The following is a 15,770-nucleotide window of genomic DNA, read 5'->3' as shown; positions in this document are numbered from 1 at the left end:
AAGATATTTATCTTCACTGAATCAAACTACAGTACCTTCAAAACATTATTACAGGCTAATACATACATGACATACTCAGCATTTTTGGTTAAGATTCCGACAGACTGACTTTTGCAGTCATGAATTATTAACAAACTAAAATTTGCTTAGGGCAACAGAAGAGGTAAGAAAGCAGCATTTTACTCTTTCATCTCCAGCACAGGTGGGTTGAAATGACATGGTTCTGGCTGTAACAGGTGAGGTGAGCTGATGCTGTAGTGATACTGTGGGAGGAATGACTTTGGAGTATAGCAATGGACACTCTGAGGGGGCAGTTCAGTTCGAGAATGTGATAAGTGACAAAGTAATAGGATATCTTTTATTGCCCGATTCCAGGAAATGCCTGGAAAGCCCGGCCCTAGGAAAGCAGCGTGGAAGTGAGCAGCAGCGCGGCGTCTGAGGGTGTCGTTGAGGCGTTTTTTTCACCGATCTCACTGCTACTTGCTCTCTTTCGCCAGAAGAAAAGGAGGAATTAGACTGAGCTGGACTTGCACCGCTGGAAGATCCAACTGAAATCAGGTGAGGGCCTTTCGGTAAGGTTTTCCATCAGTGGCAGGACACCCCGTGGCCGGGCGCCCCGGAGCCTCGGTGTCTCTGCAATGCAGGGGCCGTGGCGGGGCGGGGCGGCAGCGAGGGGCCGCTCCTCCACCTCCACAGGCGCGGGGGCCCTGCGGGAGCGGCGGCGGGGCCGGGGCGGGGCCGGGGGCGGGTCCCGGGGGCTCGCGGCGCGCAGGCGGCCGCGTCCCGGCGACAGCCCCGAGAGCGACGGGGCGGGTCGGCTTGAGCCGGGTACCCCGCGTCCTCTGTGTGCCCGCCGGTGCCGGCAGCCGCCGTGGCGCTCAGGTAAGCACCGTGCCGAGCCCCGTCCGAGGAGGAGGAGGAGGGACGGGCGGGGCGGGGGCGCGGGGCCGGCGCCGTTGTGGAGTGCGGGGGCGGAGGGGGGGGGCAGCCGCGCGCGCTTCCCGCCTTGCGGCTGTCGCGAGCCCTTTTTGGGGGCACCCCGGCCCTCGAGGGTGCTCCCTTCCTTCCTTCCTCCCTCCCTCCCTCCGTCCGTCCTTCAGTCCCTTCTTTGGGCTCTTCCGTCCCGCAGCCAGAGCGGAGTTCTCCGCGGGTCGCCGCCGCCCCACCTCGCGGAGGTGAAAATGGAGCGGGGCGGCCGCCCGGTAACGCCCGCTTTACCTTCATGGGGGCGGCTGCCGCAGAGCATCTCCGGGCTGTAGAGCCCTCCGTAGGATGCGAACCTCTGTCCTCTCCTGCCCCCACCCCTAAGCTTCTCTAAGGGGATCTGCGCGGCTGAACAAAGAACGTTGTGTCAGGCGAGGGCTGTAAGCGCTGTTCATTTGCATCGGGGAGAGGAGGGGGGAAAAAAAAACCCACCTAAAAAAATGATCCCCTGTATTGCATGGATCAGGGAGGAAGCAGCCGTGCACGGGAGCCTCAGCGGCGAACAATGCCTTTTTATGTAGGAGAAAATGATGTAAAATGTGCGTGGCTCAGATGGCTGCAGGTAGGAGCCGTAGGCGTGTGCTGCGCTGCTCTGCCGTGGTGCTGCACCGAGCCACCAAATAAGCCTTGATCTGTCCTGTTCTCATTCGAGACACTCCGACCTGCCCTTTGGATGAGATGTGCTTTATGGAACACCTTCTGGAAAGAAGGGGGTGTGCCGCATGCCGGGAGAATTGCTCTCCCCACGGAAAGATACCAACATGGTCAATTTCCCTGGGTTAAGCAGGAACTTTCGCTTTTCCTCCGAATAAAAATATTCCCTTGTGTTTTTGGTGGATTTTCATGTAGGATTCTTCCTGAGACAGAGGTGTAGGTTTTCACTTGTAAGTGACCATTAGCATAGAGAATAGCATTTTAACATAGCAATTAACAGAATAGCAATTAACATAGCATTAACATGCAGTAGAACGGGATGTATGCACACATATGTTGCAAGTCTTACTTATTCTAGGTCTCCAGCATCAATTTTCATAATTTGTCACGTCTCTGTGGTCATGCCAATAAATCATACTCCATCCTTCCTCAAAAAATCACTTGCTGTCCAGCATTTGTGCTGCTTATTGTTCAGAAAACCTGTCCCTTTTGTTTCCAGAAGGGTTCTTCCATGTGAGATCGAATCACATATTCTTTTGGTTCTGTTTTTCCCATTTTCTCCACAAACCTTTGTTTTTCTCTCCATGAAAGAACCGGCTTCTTTTCACCTGTGCTGGTTTAGACTGACAGGGATGTCTAGACTACAGCTCTCGTAGCTGAAAGACTCAAGAAGAGGCTCAGCTGCAGAATGTATTTATTTTCTGGAGCTTCCTTCCCTTTCCTCCCGACTGAATGGCATCAGCATCTCAGCCCTTGCTTGGGAAGAGAATGTGCTGAGAGGGCACAGCATAGTGAAGTTGCCCCTGTGTTATGTCACAGCTCACGAAGAAGTGATTCATGAACCATGAAAGACTGGGCACTTCCCCTGAGCGTGCTACAAGCTCTCTTCACTCAGTGTAGAGGCAGTCCAGTTACGCTTGTGGATGGTTGTTCATTTCTCCAGCTGATGTTCTGAAAGCGTGATAATGTACAAAGGAGCCCAAACTGTGTGTCTAGTGCCTAGGACTGGGAGCCACCAAATGCCTCAGTGTCTCTTTCATTTGCAAGACACTGATGGTGCACTCAGCAGTGGGCAAGACCTCAGTCTTCATGTGGCACCAGTTTCCTGGAGCGCAGGCATTTACAGGTGAGCTGAAGTAACACACTGAAAATAACCCCAGTGGCTTTGTGAGGCCATTCTGCACGGTAATGAAACATGAAGGTGAGCCCTGGCACAGGGCTCTGTGAAGAGGACGATCTCAGCAGTGGAGCATGGTGCCATAAATTCTGTCTCTTCTCATCTTTTCTTATCTCATCAAGGGACAGGATTTGGTTTTTGGAACTTTTCAGTTTGTTGCACCCATGTTGCACATTTCCTGTGGGTGTTTGAGAGAAGCCAAAGAGCTGTCATCCTGAGAATTAGAAGTTGCTGTTCTTCTTCTGTGGAGAGTTTTAGCACACTGGAGGGCAGGTCATTGTGCTTATAATGCAGTTTGTTACGTAAAGCAGCATTTGCAGCCTTGATTTAGAGGACTGATGTAATTATTATGGTATGTTATATCATACCCACTTAGCTGTGTTCTTTAATGTGTGGATAATAAAGAAATATTTGTAATTTAATGACCCCTGAGGTGCTGTGCCTAGGCAGGAGTGATCCTATCACAACAGTCCCTAAATGAATTGCTGCATTCTGTGGGTTAAGAATTCCCTTGTTGCTAGATGTTTTTTTCCAGAAGTATACCTTTCCTTTCAGTCTATCATGTGCCTTTCTGTACAAGTTACCCTTTGCTAAACCATATACCTAAATTCACAGAGGAAACATTTGCTATGTGTGCTGACAGAGTGGGCTCTGGCCTCTCTAACTCTGGCACTGTGCTCACTTAACAACTGTCTGTGGAAGTTGCTAGAAATATCTAACCCCAGAAACAGGGCTGAGGCCCATTGCAGATTCTGCTGGGCTTTTTCAGCTTCACCTCCCAATGTGGCATGTCCTGCACGTGTGTTGGAGACACGTTTGTTTTCTTAATGGGGTTGGAAGAAGAAGAAGAAGAAGTCAAAAAGAATTGAGGTTGTGAGGACTTTAGGACAGAGGCTTTCCGACAGTCGCCTTTTGATTACTAATGTCTCTACAAAGGCACAAGGTACAACAGAGCTTGTAACATATCTGCAGCAGATGAAGGAAAATCTGATCTGCCATGGTGGGACAAATGATAATCAGCTTAAGAAAGGAAAATAAAAGCTCTACTGGTGCCTGAAGCCTGAGTTCCTTACAGATCTTTCACCTACAGTGCAGGCAGTGGCTGTGCTGAGAACTGATCTGGTAAAACTTCTGGCTCACAGTCAAAGAAAAAAAAAATCTACCCCTTGGCTTTATTTGGGTTTCAGAAAAGGCATTTCTGGCTGCTGGACACTGCAAGCTGAACTGAAGCCTTAACTAGGAAGGGATTAGGGAGTGTTGCACTTAAAATACACACAAAGATTACCAGAAATTTGGAAAGGTCTAATAGTGGTCCTAAGACTAGGTAACTTCCCAAGGTCCTTTCTAAACTGAGTTATCTGATGATCTAGATATTTTGGGGTTTGGGCTGTCTTTAAGTCCATGTGTGCACTTGATGAAGAAATAAAAGCATGCATGTGCTTGATATGTAGAATTGTTCCTTAAGACTCAAGGACGCTTGTTTTGGTCCATCTGTATTTATTCAGTTCAAACACATGCTTAAGTGTGCTTGAAAGTCAGCTTTAGGCATGTTTAAAAAATAAGCATATTTTTTACAGAAAAGAGAATGTTTTTTATGAAAAGAGAAAGAGGATAAATTCCTGGTACGTGGGCTCAGTGTTGTAAACCCCTTGATGATATTTAGAGATACCAATTACTTCCAGAGAAAGCCTGGAAATGTGCAGTGTTCTCTGATACCATGACGTGGCTTATCTCTTCCCAAACACACGTGCACACGCTAAGACAGAGTATGGGTGGGTCTTGACATATTTAAGGTTGGTGCTTTTTCTTCCATCCTTCCGCTTCATGTACAGGTGTGCTCATTAGCAACAGTTCTGTACTGCATCTTGGTTAATAAGGAAAAACAGCATGAGACTTATTTCCATGGGGTGGAGCTGATTTAGAGGATTGGTGCTGGAAAACAGAGACAGTTTAAGCTGCCTGCCTCAGTAAAGGAAAAAGCTTTCATTTCATGGGAAGGTTTAATAGCAGGTTATGCTTCTAAACTATACATGGGTGTTTTAGAGGGACGTTCAATGTGACATTTGTAATTGCTTTCTAGGTATCAGAGGAAAGAATTGATGTATCCATGGGGTTAATTTGGATTGTTGTGGCCACATGGGTTACTGTACTAGCTGTTAAGAGGATTTGAGGTCTTGATTGACCCATTTTACTTTAACACTAATTGTTTGCTGTTTTATTAAGGCGAAAAGATGAGCTAATCCTTATGGTTTTACACTCACTGCCGTTTTTCCCTACAGCAGTCTCACAGATGAAACTGATCTTTGTTCTTTTGTCTTGACTGGGGAGGTGGCAGAAAGGGATAACAGACATCAGCTTCAGAGCGTTAGTGTTTGTACTCAGTATCCTGCATCTTTGTTACGATGCCAGTTTGAAAGGAATTGTGGTGAAAAGGTGTGGCTTGGTCAATTATCTTTGTTTTCTGCAGTCTGTGAAACAGGTTAGTGCTGGTTGATAGGCTTGACCAGTGTTATGGTATGCTCTTTCTCTTTTAGTCTTTTTAAAGTACATGTTTTTCTAACTTTCTGTGATGTAATGAGACTTTATTACACCACAAAAACAATTTATTTATTTTAGCACATGATGCTTCCAGATAAAATATATGTGTTTCATATAGTATAAGGGAGACAATGGCCTTATTACAACCAGCAGGGTTGAGTGGTGAAAATTAGAAAATGTGATGAGTTCATTGAATCTGTACCTGACTTGCACCATCTGGAAAGAGACAATGCCATTTACAGCTCTGTTTTCTGAATATTGAAAATCTGGGGTACTTTTTGCCATCAGGGAAACAATCAGTTTGCACCTGACAATTCTTAAGTTGTGGATTTGTAGGCAGAATTAAGGTCCTTTAGCAAATTTTGCTCCTTCATTTAGACTTGGCACTCATGGGTATGAGGAGTTGAGGAATATTTATTATCTTGTGTCAAGCCTCCAGCAAGTAGGAAGATTTCTTTCATTTAGTATTTCTAGTAGCTTCCAGTGAGTAGAGTCTATGAAGAGTTACTTTCCTCTCTGTGAAACTTGTCATTTTATTCCCTGAGAGAGTTTTAAATTAAATTTCAATAACTGTTTGCAAAATTAGCTGTATTTAAAGTATATGCAACCTCTGGATAAACAAGACAAAACCCCCCAAACAAACCAAACCCAGTAGTCCAATCGTGTCAGCTAACTTGGCAGCATTTAATTATAGGACCTATTGATTCCATTAACCCTGTGTTTTCACTTTGTTTTCTGGAGAGAATGATGGGGCTGGTTTCTGGTTTAGAGCTAGGAACTGTCGGTTTTATCTTTAGGAACATAGATTATCTCTTAGGACAGCTGCTTGGCTATACAAAGCTTGCCATTTTACCTGAGATTCTGGTCTTGGATGAACAAAGCTAGGAAATGAAAACTTACTATGAAAGTTCTGAACACAGTTCGGGGTGTGCTTTTGAAAACTCTTGCATTGGTCCAAATTTGATCCAGAGATGAACAGTAGAAAGTGCTGTAGACATTCAAAAGTGGCCTGTGTGCTTCACTGCTGGTCCAGAATCCTGTATCTGCTGGCTGTGAGCAGAGATGGATTGGCCTCCTCCCGCGTGTCTCAACCACGACTGTGCCTGGAGTAGCCTCAGCTGAGTTTGAGGTACAGCTAAGTTTCTCTCTTTTTGTTGAAGGTGTCTGAATAGCTTGTGCAGCAAGTGCAATTGCAAGGTGCCAAACATTAAGTGCAAGCACACGCTTTTCTCTGGGAAGGCTCAGAGTCTGAGAGGGACTGTGAAGAAAGCATTTTTTTTCTGCTGTGAAAAGGGCTGAAAGTGTGTGTTAAAGACCCTTTGATTTTAAGGAGGATTCAAGTGTGGATTTGAATTCTGGTTAGCTGGAAATCTGGTCAGCTTGTTTTAGCTAACCAGATCTTCTCGTGCCAAGGTACTCTGTTTTCCACAGCAGCCCCTCTATGACCACCAGGTCTGAGCAGATAGATCTGATCCCCTCATGGGGACTTTGGCCAGACCCAGGGACATGTGCTGTGCCAGAGCCTATTGCCAATACTTGATAATGTTAACATGCTTTTACTGTGCTCTGGCTGATTGTTGGACAAAGAGACTCCACAGTCTTTTAATGCCCCTGCCCGATTCTTGCAGCTGATGTGTGATGTCTAAGGTGTGCCTAGGCATCCCTTCCTCTTCTGACCACGTGGTAACGCTCAGACAGCAAAGCTTCTCCTTCTGTTTGAAGTGCTGTGACTATGGCTTGATGACCAGCAGCTGTATGTTCACGTGTAGGTTTCTGCTGACAGAGGACTCCTGCTGACATATCCCTGGCTACTGGTTCCTGATGTGCTCTCAGGTGTTGGGCTGCTGCTCTTGCAGGCTGTGTTTCAGGGTGTGCCGGGCAGGCAGCCTGCCCTGCCTGTTCACAGCAAGACTCTAGTCATGCGTGTAGGCATTTGTCTGCTTCCCTTGAGTGTGCTGAAACTAACACTAACTTTTATTTCCATCAGCAATTAGAAGGTTGTTCAAGGAGGCTGAGGGAAAAAAAAAAAAACAAACAAACCAAGGGCTCAAAAAGGAGACATGCAGGAGTGAAGCTGGATGATTTGGAAAGAACAGACCTTGCTCAAGGGGTGGTCTGGATGGTCAGTCCATGGTTCATATCCCATCCTTCTTGTCTGCCTGTAGCTTGGGGTGGGTGGGCATCAGAGATAAAGGCAGCTGTGATGGCCCTGAGCTGCTTGGATAGCCTGTCCTCCTTCAGTGCTCCCCTGCTCCCTGTATTACAAAATACGTAGTGCAGGGGGGTAGCCACAAGAATAGAAGGGATATTTCTGACATAAGAGTGTCAGCTCCTCCAGATTTGTATCAGAGTTTGTGATTTGCGCTGTTAGGGCAGTGTTTGCACCAAAGGTTGTTCACAGCATGCTCAGAACATACCTGGAGTCAGTGTCTGTGTTGCCAGGAGTCCAGAGTAGACCTAGGTATTCAGGGTTGTGGCTAAGTGTGTCTGGAAGGATGTGCCCATCCTCTATCTATTGATTTGATGTCCTATAAAAAAAATCTCTTCCAGGAAAATGACAAAGAAACATATAAATCAGGCAGAAGGAAGCTGTCTTTTGCTCTCGTGGTTAATGGCCAGAGAACCGGCGGGAGAGATGGAAAAGGCACTTCCTTTACAAACCCATGGGGAACCGGTCCCGGTGCCCCTCTGGATGGTGAAATGAGCTGGAGCAGGAACAACAGAGGCAGGCACACCCCAGAGTGGCAAATAAAACATAGCAGAAACCCCGCAGCTGTAGCAGCAGCTGTGGGGTGTACTGGTGGGCACAGGATGCTGGGTTGAAGTGCAATGAAAGAGCCCAAAGCAGAGGCAGAAGGCAGCAGGGCTGGGCAGTGGCAGTGGGGCTGGGCAGTGGCAGCTGGGGCTGGGCAGTGGGGCTGGGCAGTGGCAGTGGGGCTGGGCAGTGACAGTCAGGGCTGGGCAGTGACAGTGGGGCTGGGCAGGGGCTGGGCAGTGGCAGGGTGGCAGTGAATTCTCCCCCTGGTAGCAGCAACTTGACCGTTCTCCTCTGATCTGAGAGTGAGGAGCTGAGCCCAGCACCTCACCCCCCAGCCAAAATCTCGCTGTGTCTTTGCCCTTCCCAAGAGAAAAAACTCCCAGCTAAGAGTACCCAGCTGCACCCTGTCCCCTACCTTGGCCACTTCTTTTGCCTCTTAAGTAGCAATTGTTGTTATCTCTTAGGCAACAAATAGGACAAAAGTCCCTGAGAGAAAGGAGAAAAAAAAAAAAAAAAAAAAAAGAAAAAATCCTAACCTCCAACAAGAGTAATTAAAAAAAAAAAAAAAAAAAGAAAATCAAACAAACCCCTGTGTGTGTGTGCAATGCTTAATAACCTGATTCATTCCGAAGAGCACAGGATAGAGTGTGGTAAATAAGCTTTCATTCCATGTTGTTCTGCAAAGTTAAGCTTTCAGGCTGTAGAGAGTTGGTTGTGCTTCTGAATAAAACTCAGCAGAATATTGAAGCTAAGCATTCCTTGTTACCCACCTGCTGTCTCTTACAGTATATAATAAATTTATGTTTAAACTTTCAATAAAAGGTATTTTGTATTACTGCAAATTAATATAGATACAGTTTTATACTCCACAGGTTGCCAAAAATAGCAAAATAGCAGAGGTGATTTATAGATAATACTTATAGTCTTTTATTTTAGATAATTTTTAATGGTGTGCTACTAGTGTTGCATAAAACATTAGGAGTATTTTTAATGCAGTACTAAAAATTCTTCTAAATGTCCATTTCAATAGAAATGGTTGAGAACGTTTTTTGTGGAATGCATTTGGGGAAAAAAACCAGTCAAACTGTATGCACTTAGAGTGACCTTTAGTACTCTTCTCTGAGCAAAAAAAAGCTGAATTCACATAGGCTTTTTTTTTTCCTTCACTTGTTTTGGTCCACTGTACGCTTCCAGCATCACTCTTAGCAATAAATGGAATTAATAATTTGTTGCAAAGTTCTAATTGATAATTACAGGCGCTTGAAAATTAGAAACACGTTTCTCATTTTACCTTCTTTATGATACTGATACTTCAGATGCTGGAATGTGTGTTTATTTAGATGGTAATGCTGGTATCAGGATGCCAGCACTGACCTGCATCATTACCTGTAATCACCAATAGGCACATTCAGTCGCCATAGGCACAGTCAATCAGGCCTTTCCTGCCAGCCAGCCCTGAGTCTGTTCAGAGACTGACCTTTGGCTGGGTGCTGACTTGTGGAAGTGCTGCCAGTGCTGCTGGATGTGCACTGAGCAGCTATAATTATGGGGACTTCTGTCCTTTGATTCATCTGGACTAAGTCTTTGAGCCCTGTATTGTAAGTTCAAGCTTTATGACCCTTATAGTAAGTCAGTAATATCTGCTGAAACAATGCCTCATTCAAAGCTTTGAAATCTTTTTATGAACTTGATTCTACTTTTTGTTTTCTAGCACAAATGGATTTGTACACTGCTATTTATGAGAGAGTAGTCCTTGACTGTAATTAATTTTTTTTAAAAGATGCTGACAATGACAATATTTAATTGGTGAAAAGTGTGTACCTCTCTGAGCCAGCAGATAAAAATGCTACTGGCTGTTTTAAGGGCAGATACTCCTTTTCTTTGGGTGGTGTAATGAATTTTCTGTTTTATTCCAGTGATGGGAACAGAGCAACTTGGTGAAATGTACAAGCTGTACTTAAAGTAACTTCTTTACCCTTTAAATTAAGCATTTTAGGACTGAATTCTTTTACCACCTATTACAAGCAGGAGAAGGGAATAAATACTTGGAAAAAATATTGGGTAAAATGAATATATTTCATACTTCAGGACATGAATCCATATTTACTATCAGGGTCAGAAAGACTTCCTTGCAGACACTGTATTGCAGGTTTGGCATTATGGGGCTTTACTCTGAAATACCTCTGTGGTTGGAACCAGGTGATCTGCCCTTACTGCTCTGCCAAACTCATGTGAATTTAAGTACAGAAGTTTCAGTTACTTGGGAGATTTGAGTTATTTTTGTTTCTAATTTGTTTTATATATGGATAGAAACGGTAATTTTTATTTTTTTCTGAAGAGCATGGAATTTTCTTCTGCATTTTAAGTTATTGCAAGATCAGTCTCAATGACACTGCTTATTCCAGTGTGCAGTGGAATAAGTGAGTTGTCTGTATCCTGGGATGGGGAGAGAATGAATGTTTTACCTCTACTGTGTGTTTGTGTTTTCTGTAGCAGTGTTTTGGTGCCTTTTTCTTGCTTGCCTAAGGGAGAGGGAAGGTAAGTGAAAAATGAGCTTTCCTCCAGTGAGACAGTGATCTGTGGGCACATTAAAAAGGCAGGAAAAAAGAGATCAGAGAAATGTGCTATATTTTCACTTGAAAAACTAGCTGTGGAGACTTGTTTCAGCTGTTAGAGGTAGGTTCAGAGCTGACAGGTCAGTAGGAATAGAATTTGCCTGTTCCAGCAGTTGCTGAACAACAGATAAAAAAGAAGTGGCTGTCTCCTTATATTCACCTCTTTTTGCCATCCAAGCACGACATAAATTTCTTTAGGATTCTGTTCCTTTCATGCCTTTGCAGTTGGAAAATCTAGTGGATTTATCTGCCCTACTGCTCTTACCTGCAGGCAAAGGTTGATCTAGATTGAAGTGTAATCCTCCTAGATTAATAAATAAGCCCTGCCCCATGTCTGTGTCACTAAGCAGATGGATAGCTCTTTGAAGTATGTTTTGAAGCTTGTGAAAATAATTTCTAGCAGAAACTTGCATTTTAAAAGATATTAAAATATACAGATAGTAAAATGAACAAGCAAGTAAGTGTGCCTCAAGAATAAAGGTACTGTATCTCTAGTCACTTGCTAACATTTCCCTTTCTGTGATGGATTTACTTTGTAGCTGAACTTGAAAATCCTTCACAACTGGCACTGGTGCTGGGCAATTTCCCCTTCCAGTGTAGGTCTGTCTGCATTTATCTCTTTCAGTTTGTTACCTTTCAGTTTAGTCACTCATTTTGTATTGAGACATAGCTCTGGGCAGAGCTCTGCGTAACGAAGAAACCATGAGGAAAGAACATGTGATATTCTTCTGCTGGATTTTGTTTTGAAACGAGATGTTGCTTGTTTTCTGAGGAGCTTGGGATCATGGGCAAGACAACTGTGGGATGAGCAGTGCATATGAGCTTAGTGGGATAGTGGTGGAAGCTGCTGGTGTGTCCATCACATGTGCACTGTTGGTTTTGGTTTTAGGTTTTCCTGTTTGCTTAGGTCCCGATCCAGAGTAGAACTGGAGAAGCCCTTCTGGGCTTGGAAATGATTCGTGTTGCAATTTTCTGGGCAAATTTTTGGCTTTGTCTCTGTATCCACCAATAAATCGATCAGGGCCTGTCATATCCCCACAGGCAGTGAAGGCCTGGGGTGCCTATGGACTGTGCTGAGGACTGATGGGGCAGTGGCTCTTCAGGATACTTGGGTGCCCAAGAGCAGCAAAGCAGATTCCTGGCTACTGGGCAGGGTAGGCATTTTTGCCCTGTGTGTCTCTGAGCAGCGGCTGTTTCCATTTCATAACCTGCTAATTCCGAAGCACAGTAGGACCATCCTGACTCTGCAGAGTTCCCCAGCACAGACTGCTTTTCCATGCACTGGAGGAGTCACAAGGGCTTTTGTCTTTGCTGTAAAAATGAGTTTTCCCTGTCATGTTTGAGAAATACTGACACAATTTTTCTATGCACGCCACTGACCCTGTTACTTGTACATAACCAATCTGAAACGTTCCTGAGAACTGACTACTGCAAGTAAGCAAATAAATATTTTCTGGATTTGGCCTGAAGAGAGACAAGGTGGAACTGAGCTACAGGCTGTGAGACGCACCTGCCGAACGCCATGGCAGCATGGCAGAGAGAAACTTGTCTCCACCTGACCTTGGCGGGACGAGATGTGATGTGGCAGATGCTCTGCAGAGAGGAGCCTGGTGGACAAGTGCTCTTGAGTCCGTGCAATTAGTTGTCACAAATGGCAGACAGACAGGGACTTAGACAGGCAGCTAGTGGCTGCATTGGTGATGATGCTCAGCTGAAACAAAGCCCAGGGGTTGAAATTAAGCCCATGCTGCCAGCTGACCTTTCTGTGGGACGGAGGGTAAGCAGCCAAGAACTATGGGGAGTGATGTCTCCCAGGAACAAAAAGACATCCCAAAGACAATGCAACTGATTTTGAAAAAACACGTCAGGAAAATTGAATCTACAGGTTTGAACAGATGCTTGTTATGGGCTAAAGACTGTGATCTGACTCTAAATAGCACCAATGTTTCCGACCCTCAGACACGGGATGCCTCAGGGGACGCTCTGTGGTACCAGCTTACGTGGGGCGACAGAGCGCTGGCAGAACTTTTGTGTGCGTGGTGGGCAGTGTTTGAGGTGCTCATGGCACACGCAGCACCTGGAGATCGGGAAAAGAAGGATGCTTGTGTCACCTCGACAGTCACAGCAGCCCCTTCTGCGCCGCCGTCGAGTGAAACACAACGCTCTGATCATGAGCTTGTCGGGGCTCTGGAAGGTGAACGGGAGAATGGTTCCTTTACCCCCTGATCCTTTTGATCCTGGGGGCAGCCTGATCTTTTCCACCCCAATCCGCACGATCGATGGGCAGCGGTGAGAAAACAAGCTGCCGTGGAGGGGCATGTGGATTTATTGAGTGCTTTTCTGAGTGTTTACCAGCCCAATCAACCACCTAGATGGAAAGGCTTGCCTTATGGTATCACAGAAGAGCCTGGCAGCACCGGCAAAAGCAGCACCACATCCCTGCTCCCTACACATGGCAGGATTTACCCGGGGAAGGGAAGAAGCAAGACCAAGATAAACTGTATCCTGCTGACCGTCTGCATTGTTCTGATTGCTTCTTGTGATGCATGCTCCTGCAATAATCCTGATTTGAAAGTTGTCCTCTCAAGCTGAAATTACACAAAACCATTAACTCTTTTCTATATTGCTTATTTTCAGTTCCTGTCCATAGGCAGAAACATTCCCTTGTAATTTTAAGTTGCTTCCCAAGGATCTGTCTGTTAAATCACTGTCTCCATTCATGGGAAAGATGGTTACCAGTTTTTGGGTGTTGTGATCTGTCTGCCTGTTCATGGGGAAAATAAGTTCTTGTGAAGTCATGTTATCTTGTGGAGAACCTGGGCAAACTCCTGCGAGTGAAGGAGAAAATTGTAAAATGCTAAGGAGTTGAAATGGCACATATACTTTACTACTTCACCCTAGCTTTTGGGTTTTGCTGAAAACAGTGATGTGTAAACTTAACACTTTAAACTCTAGAGATGTGGCAAACCGATGTTACACATTTTCCTGAATTTGGTGGGTTGAAATACGTTCATGTTATGATTGATACCTTTTCCATGTGTATTTTTACTTCCACCCTGTCCTGGTTTCACCATACAGGTGAACGTGTGAAAGACATTCAGACGTTCAGTGTTGTTTTTTGTCTGCTTTTGCAGCCCTTGGAGTACCTGGCTCCATAAAGACTGATAATGGGCCAGCCTATATGTCCAAACAGATGGCTGATTTTTTTAATTTGTGGGGTTGCACTTTGTCATGGGTAGTCCACGTTCCCCTACGGGTCAAGCAGTTGTTGAATGGGCCCATAGGACTCTCAAGTCCATGTTGTTAATACAAAGTCCATTTTGAAAATAAAGTTCACAGGATCTAACCACACTGATAGGTTGTGTTGCTCCCTGAAAGAAATCAAATTACCCTGGTTGTCAGTCTTGCTTAGTACATTTTAAATCACCTGTTTTCTGTATAAATGGTATTATTATAAAAACTGCTCTTACCTTGGAAGTGATTTTTTTTTTTTTTTTTGGTGAAGGACACAAAGCATAGGGTCACAGTGAAAATGTTGCACTTCCTATTAACAGTCAGAAATAGTCCTGGCACAGTCTTTCAGTGATAGTCATAGGGACATATGTGTGGTAATAAACAGCCCTTCTAGGCTTTCTGCTGTGGGCTCTGAACTTTGCTGTGCTGCAGATGACTTGCTTGCAATAAAGCCCTTGTCTGTGTCTTTAATGAGGGACTTTCCTGAGGTAGAAATTGCCTTCCTTGGAATTAGGGAAGGAGGAGTGATGTGTATTGTGAAGAAAAGCTAAGCCAGGAACCACCTGGCAACCAGATGGCCCCTAGCATGCTGCATTGTACCCACACCTTCATTAAGGATTACTTTGGCTGTCTCTGGGTAATAGATTTAGAGGTTTGGGGTCACAAAGAATTAGAAAAGTGTAGCCAGTTGCAATTAAACATGAGTTATTTTTAGAGGACAAAGAACTGAGCTGAAAGCTGAATTAGAGCTACTTGAAATGTTAGGGCTCAAATGCTAGGGTGGTCTTTTCTAGGTGACTGACAAAGTAACCCATGCACTCCAGTCAGAGGCACAAAGCCACCCAGGGTGTGACAGGTGGGCTAGAGATGGCAGAGCTGTGAGCAATGGCAGTAATGTGCAAGTGACATTATTCTACTTCCTTAGGGCAGCTGGCGTTAGGTACTTCCCTCTGAATATTCATGTGTGCAACAGATAAAGGTTCCTTAGACTATCAGTAGAATAGAACTGTGCTTTGCACTGTGATTTGTATAAGCCTGGCTCAGTATCTTACACTTACGTTTTACCTACATTTAATTTTGTTTTGTGTTTCACCATCAAAGTGCCTGCAGTCCAAAAAAGGCAGGCTCAACGTTATAAACTTTTCAGGTGAATTATAAGAATATTAGTAGGAAAATAGATATCTGGGCAGAACAGTACACAGCACCATTTTTTGTGTTGTTGACCACTTGGCAGCAGTGGGTGGTGTGTGGGGGTCAGGAATTCAGGCTGACCCTGTGTGGTTGCCCAGAAGTGAGCAAGAGGAAACTGCTCTCCCTCCTACATCCTCAATACTCACCTGCTTACTCCAGCAGGTAAAAAGAGGCGTGGTAGTACTGAGGTGCGTGGGTGTGTTTTGGCTGTCTCACAGCTGCTCTGGGAGATGCCTTTTCTTGAGGGAGCTGCTCTGTGAATAAGTGTAGGCACACAGTGTGTGGTGACTGGCAGTGGGGCTGTGCTGTGGCACACAGGCTGTGGTGATTGGCAGTGGGGCTGTGCTGTGGCACACAGGCTGTGGTGATTGGCAGTGGGGCTGTGCTGTGGCACACAGGCTGTGGTGATTGGCAGTGGGGCTGCAGCCCAGCCTCATCCCCCATGGGACAGCTGTGAGAAGCAGGTGAGCAGCATTGACAGCAATGAGCCATGGAGTGCCCAGGTGCACTGAGCAACCACCAAAGGGAGCAGAGGGCACACAGGTGCACTGCATGAACAGGAGGGGTAGAAAAGGCTGGGCTGAAGGACAGCCTTCTGAAGTGGTGAGGTGTTACTGTT

The 15,770-nt window shown here is 45.3% G+C and overlaps 2 protein-coding genes across 2 annotated transcripts in view; one reads left to right on the top strand and one right to left on the bottom strand.

Annotated features, from left to right (window-relative positions):
• Nucleotides 1-585: 585 nt before the first annotated feature.
• LOC128809984 (cuticle collagen 40-like) lies at nt 586-1,811 on the bottom strand. Its single transcript, XM_053982446.1, has 2 exons — nt 1,417-1,811; nt 586-1,332 (listed from the first exon to the last, which is right to left on the bottom strand). Exon 2 carries the CDS (start codon nt 1,222-1,224, stop codon nt 586-588), a length of 639 nt encoding a protein of 212 aa, XP_053838421.1. The 5' UTR covers nt 1,225-1,332; nt 1,417-1,811.
• The window catches only part of MAP2 (microtubule associated protein 2), a 232,804-nt gene continuing 217,829 nt past the window's right edge, over nt 796-15,770 (top strand). The window contains exon 1 of the mRNA XM_053982442.1: nt 796-882. The gene's annotated coding sequence lies outside the window, so the exon portion shown is untranslated. The remainder of the gene's footprint in view (nt 883-15,770) is intronic.

This window comes from Vidua macroura, chromosome 7, assembly GCF_024509145.1.
Source record: "Vidua macroura isolate BioBank_ID:100142 chromosome 7, ASM2450914v1, whole genome shotgun sequence".
Taxonomy (NCBI): Eukaryota; Metazoa; Chordata; class Aves; order Passeriformes; family Viduidae; genus Vidua; species Vidua macroura.
This window is presented reverse-complemented; position numbering and strand designations above follow the sequence as displayed.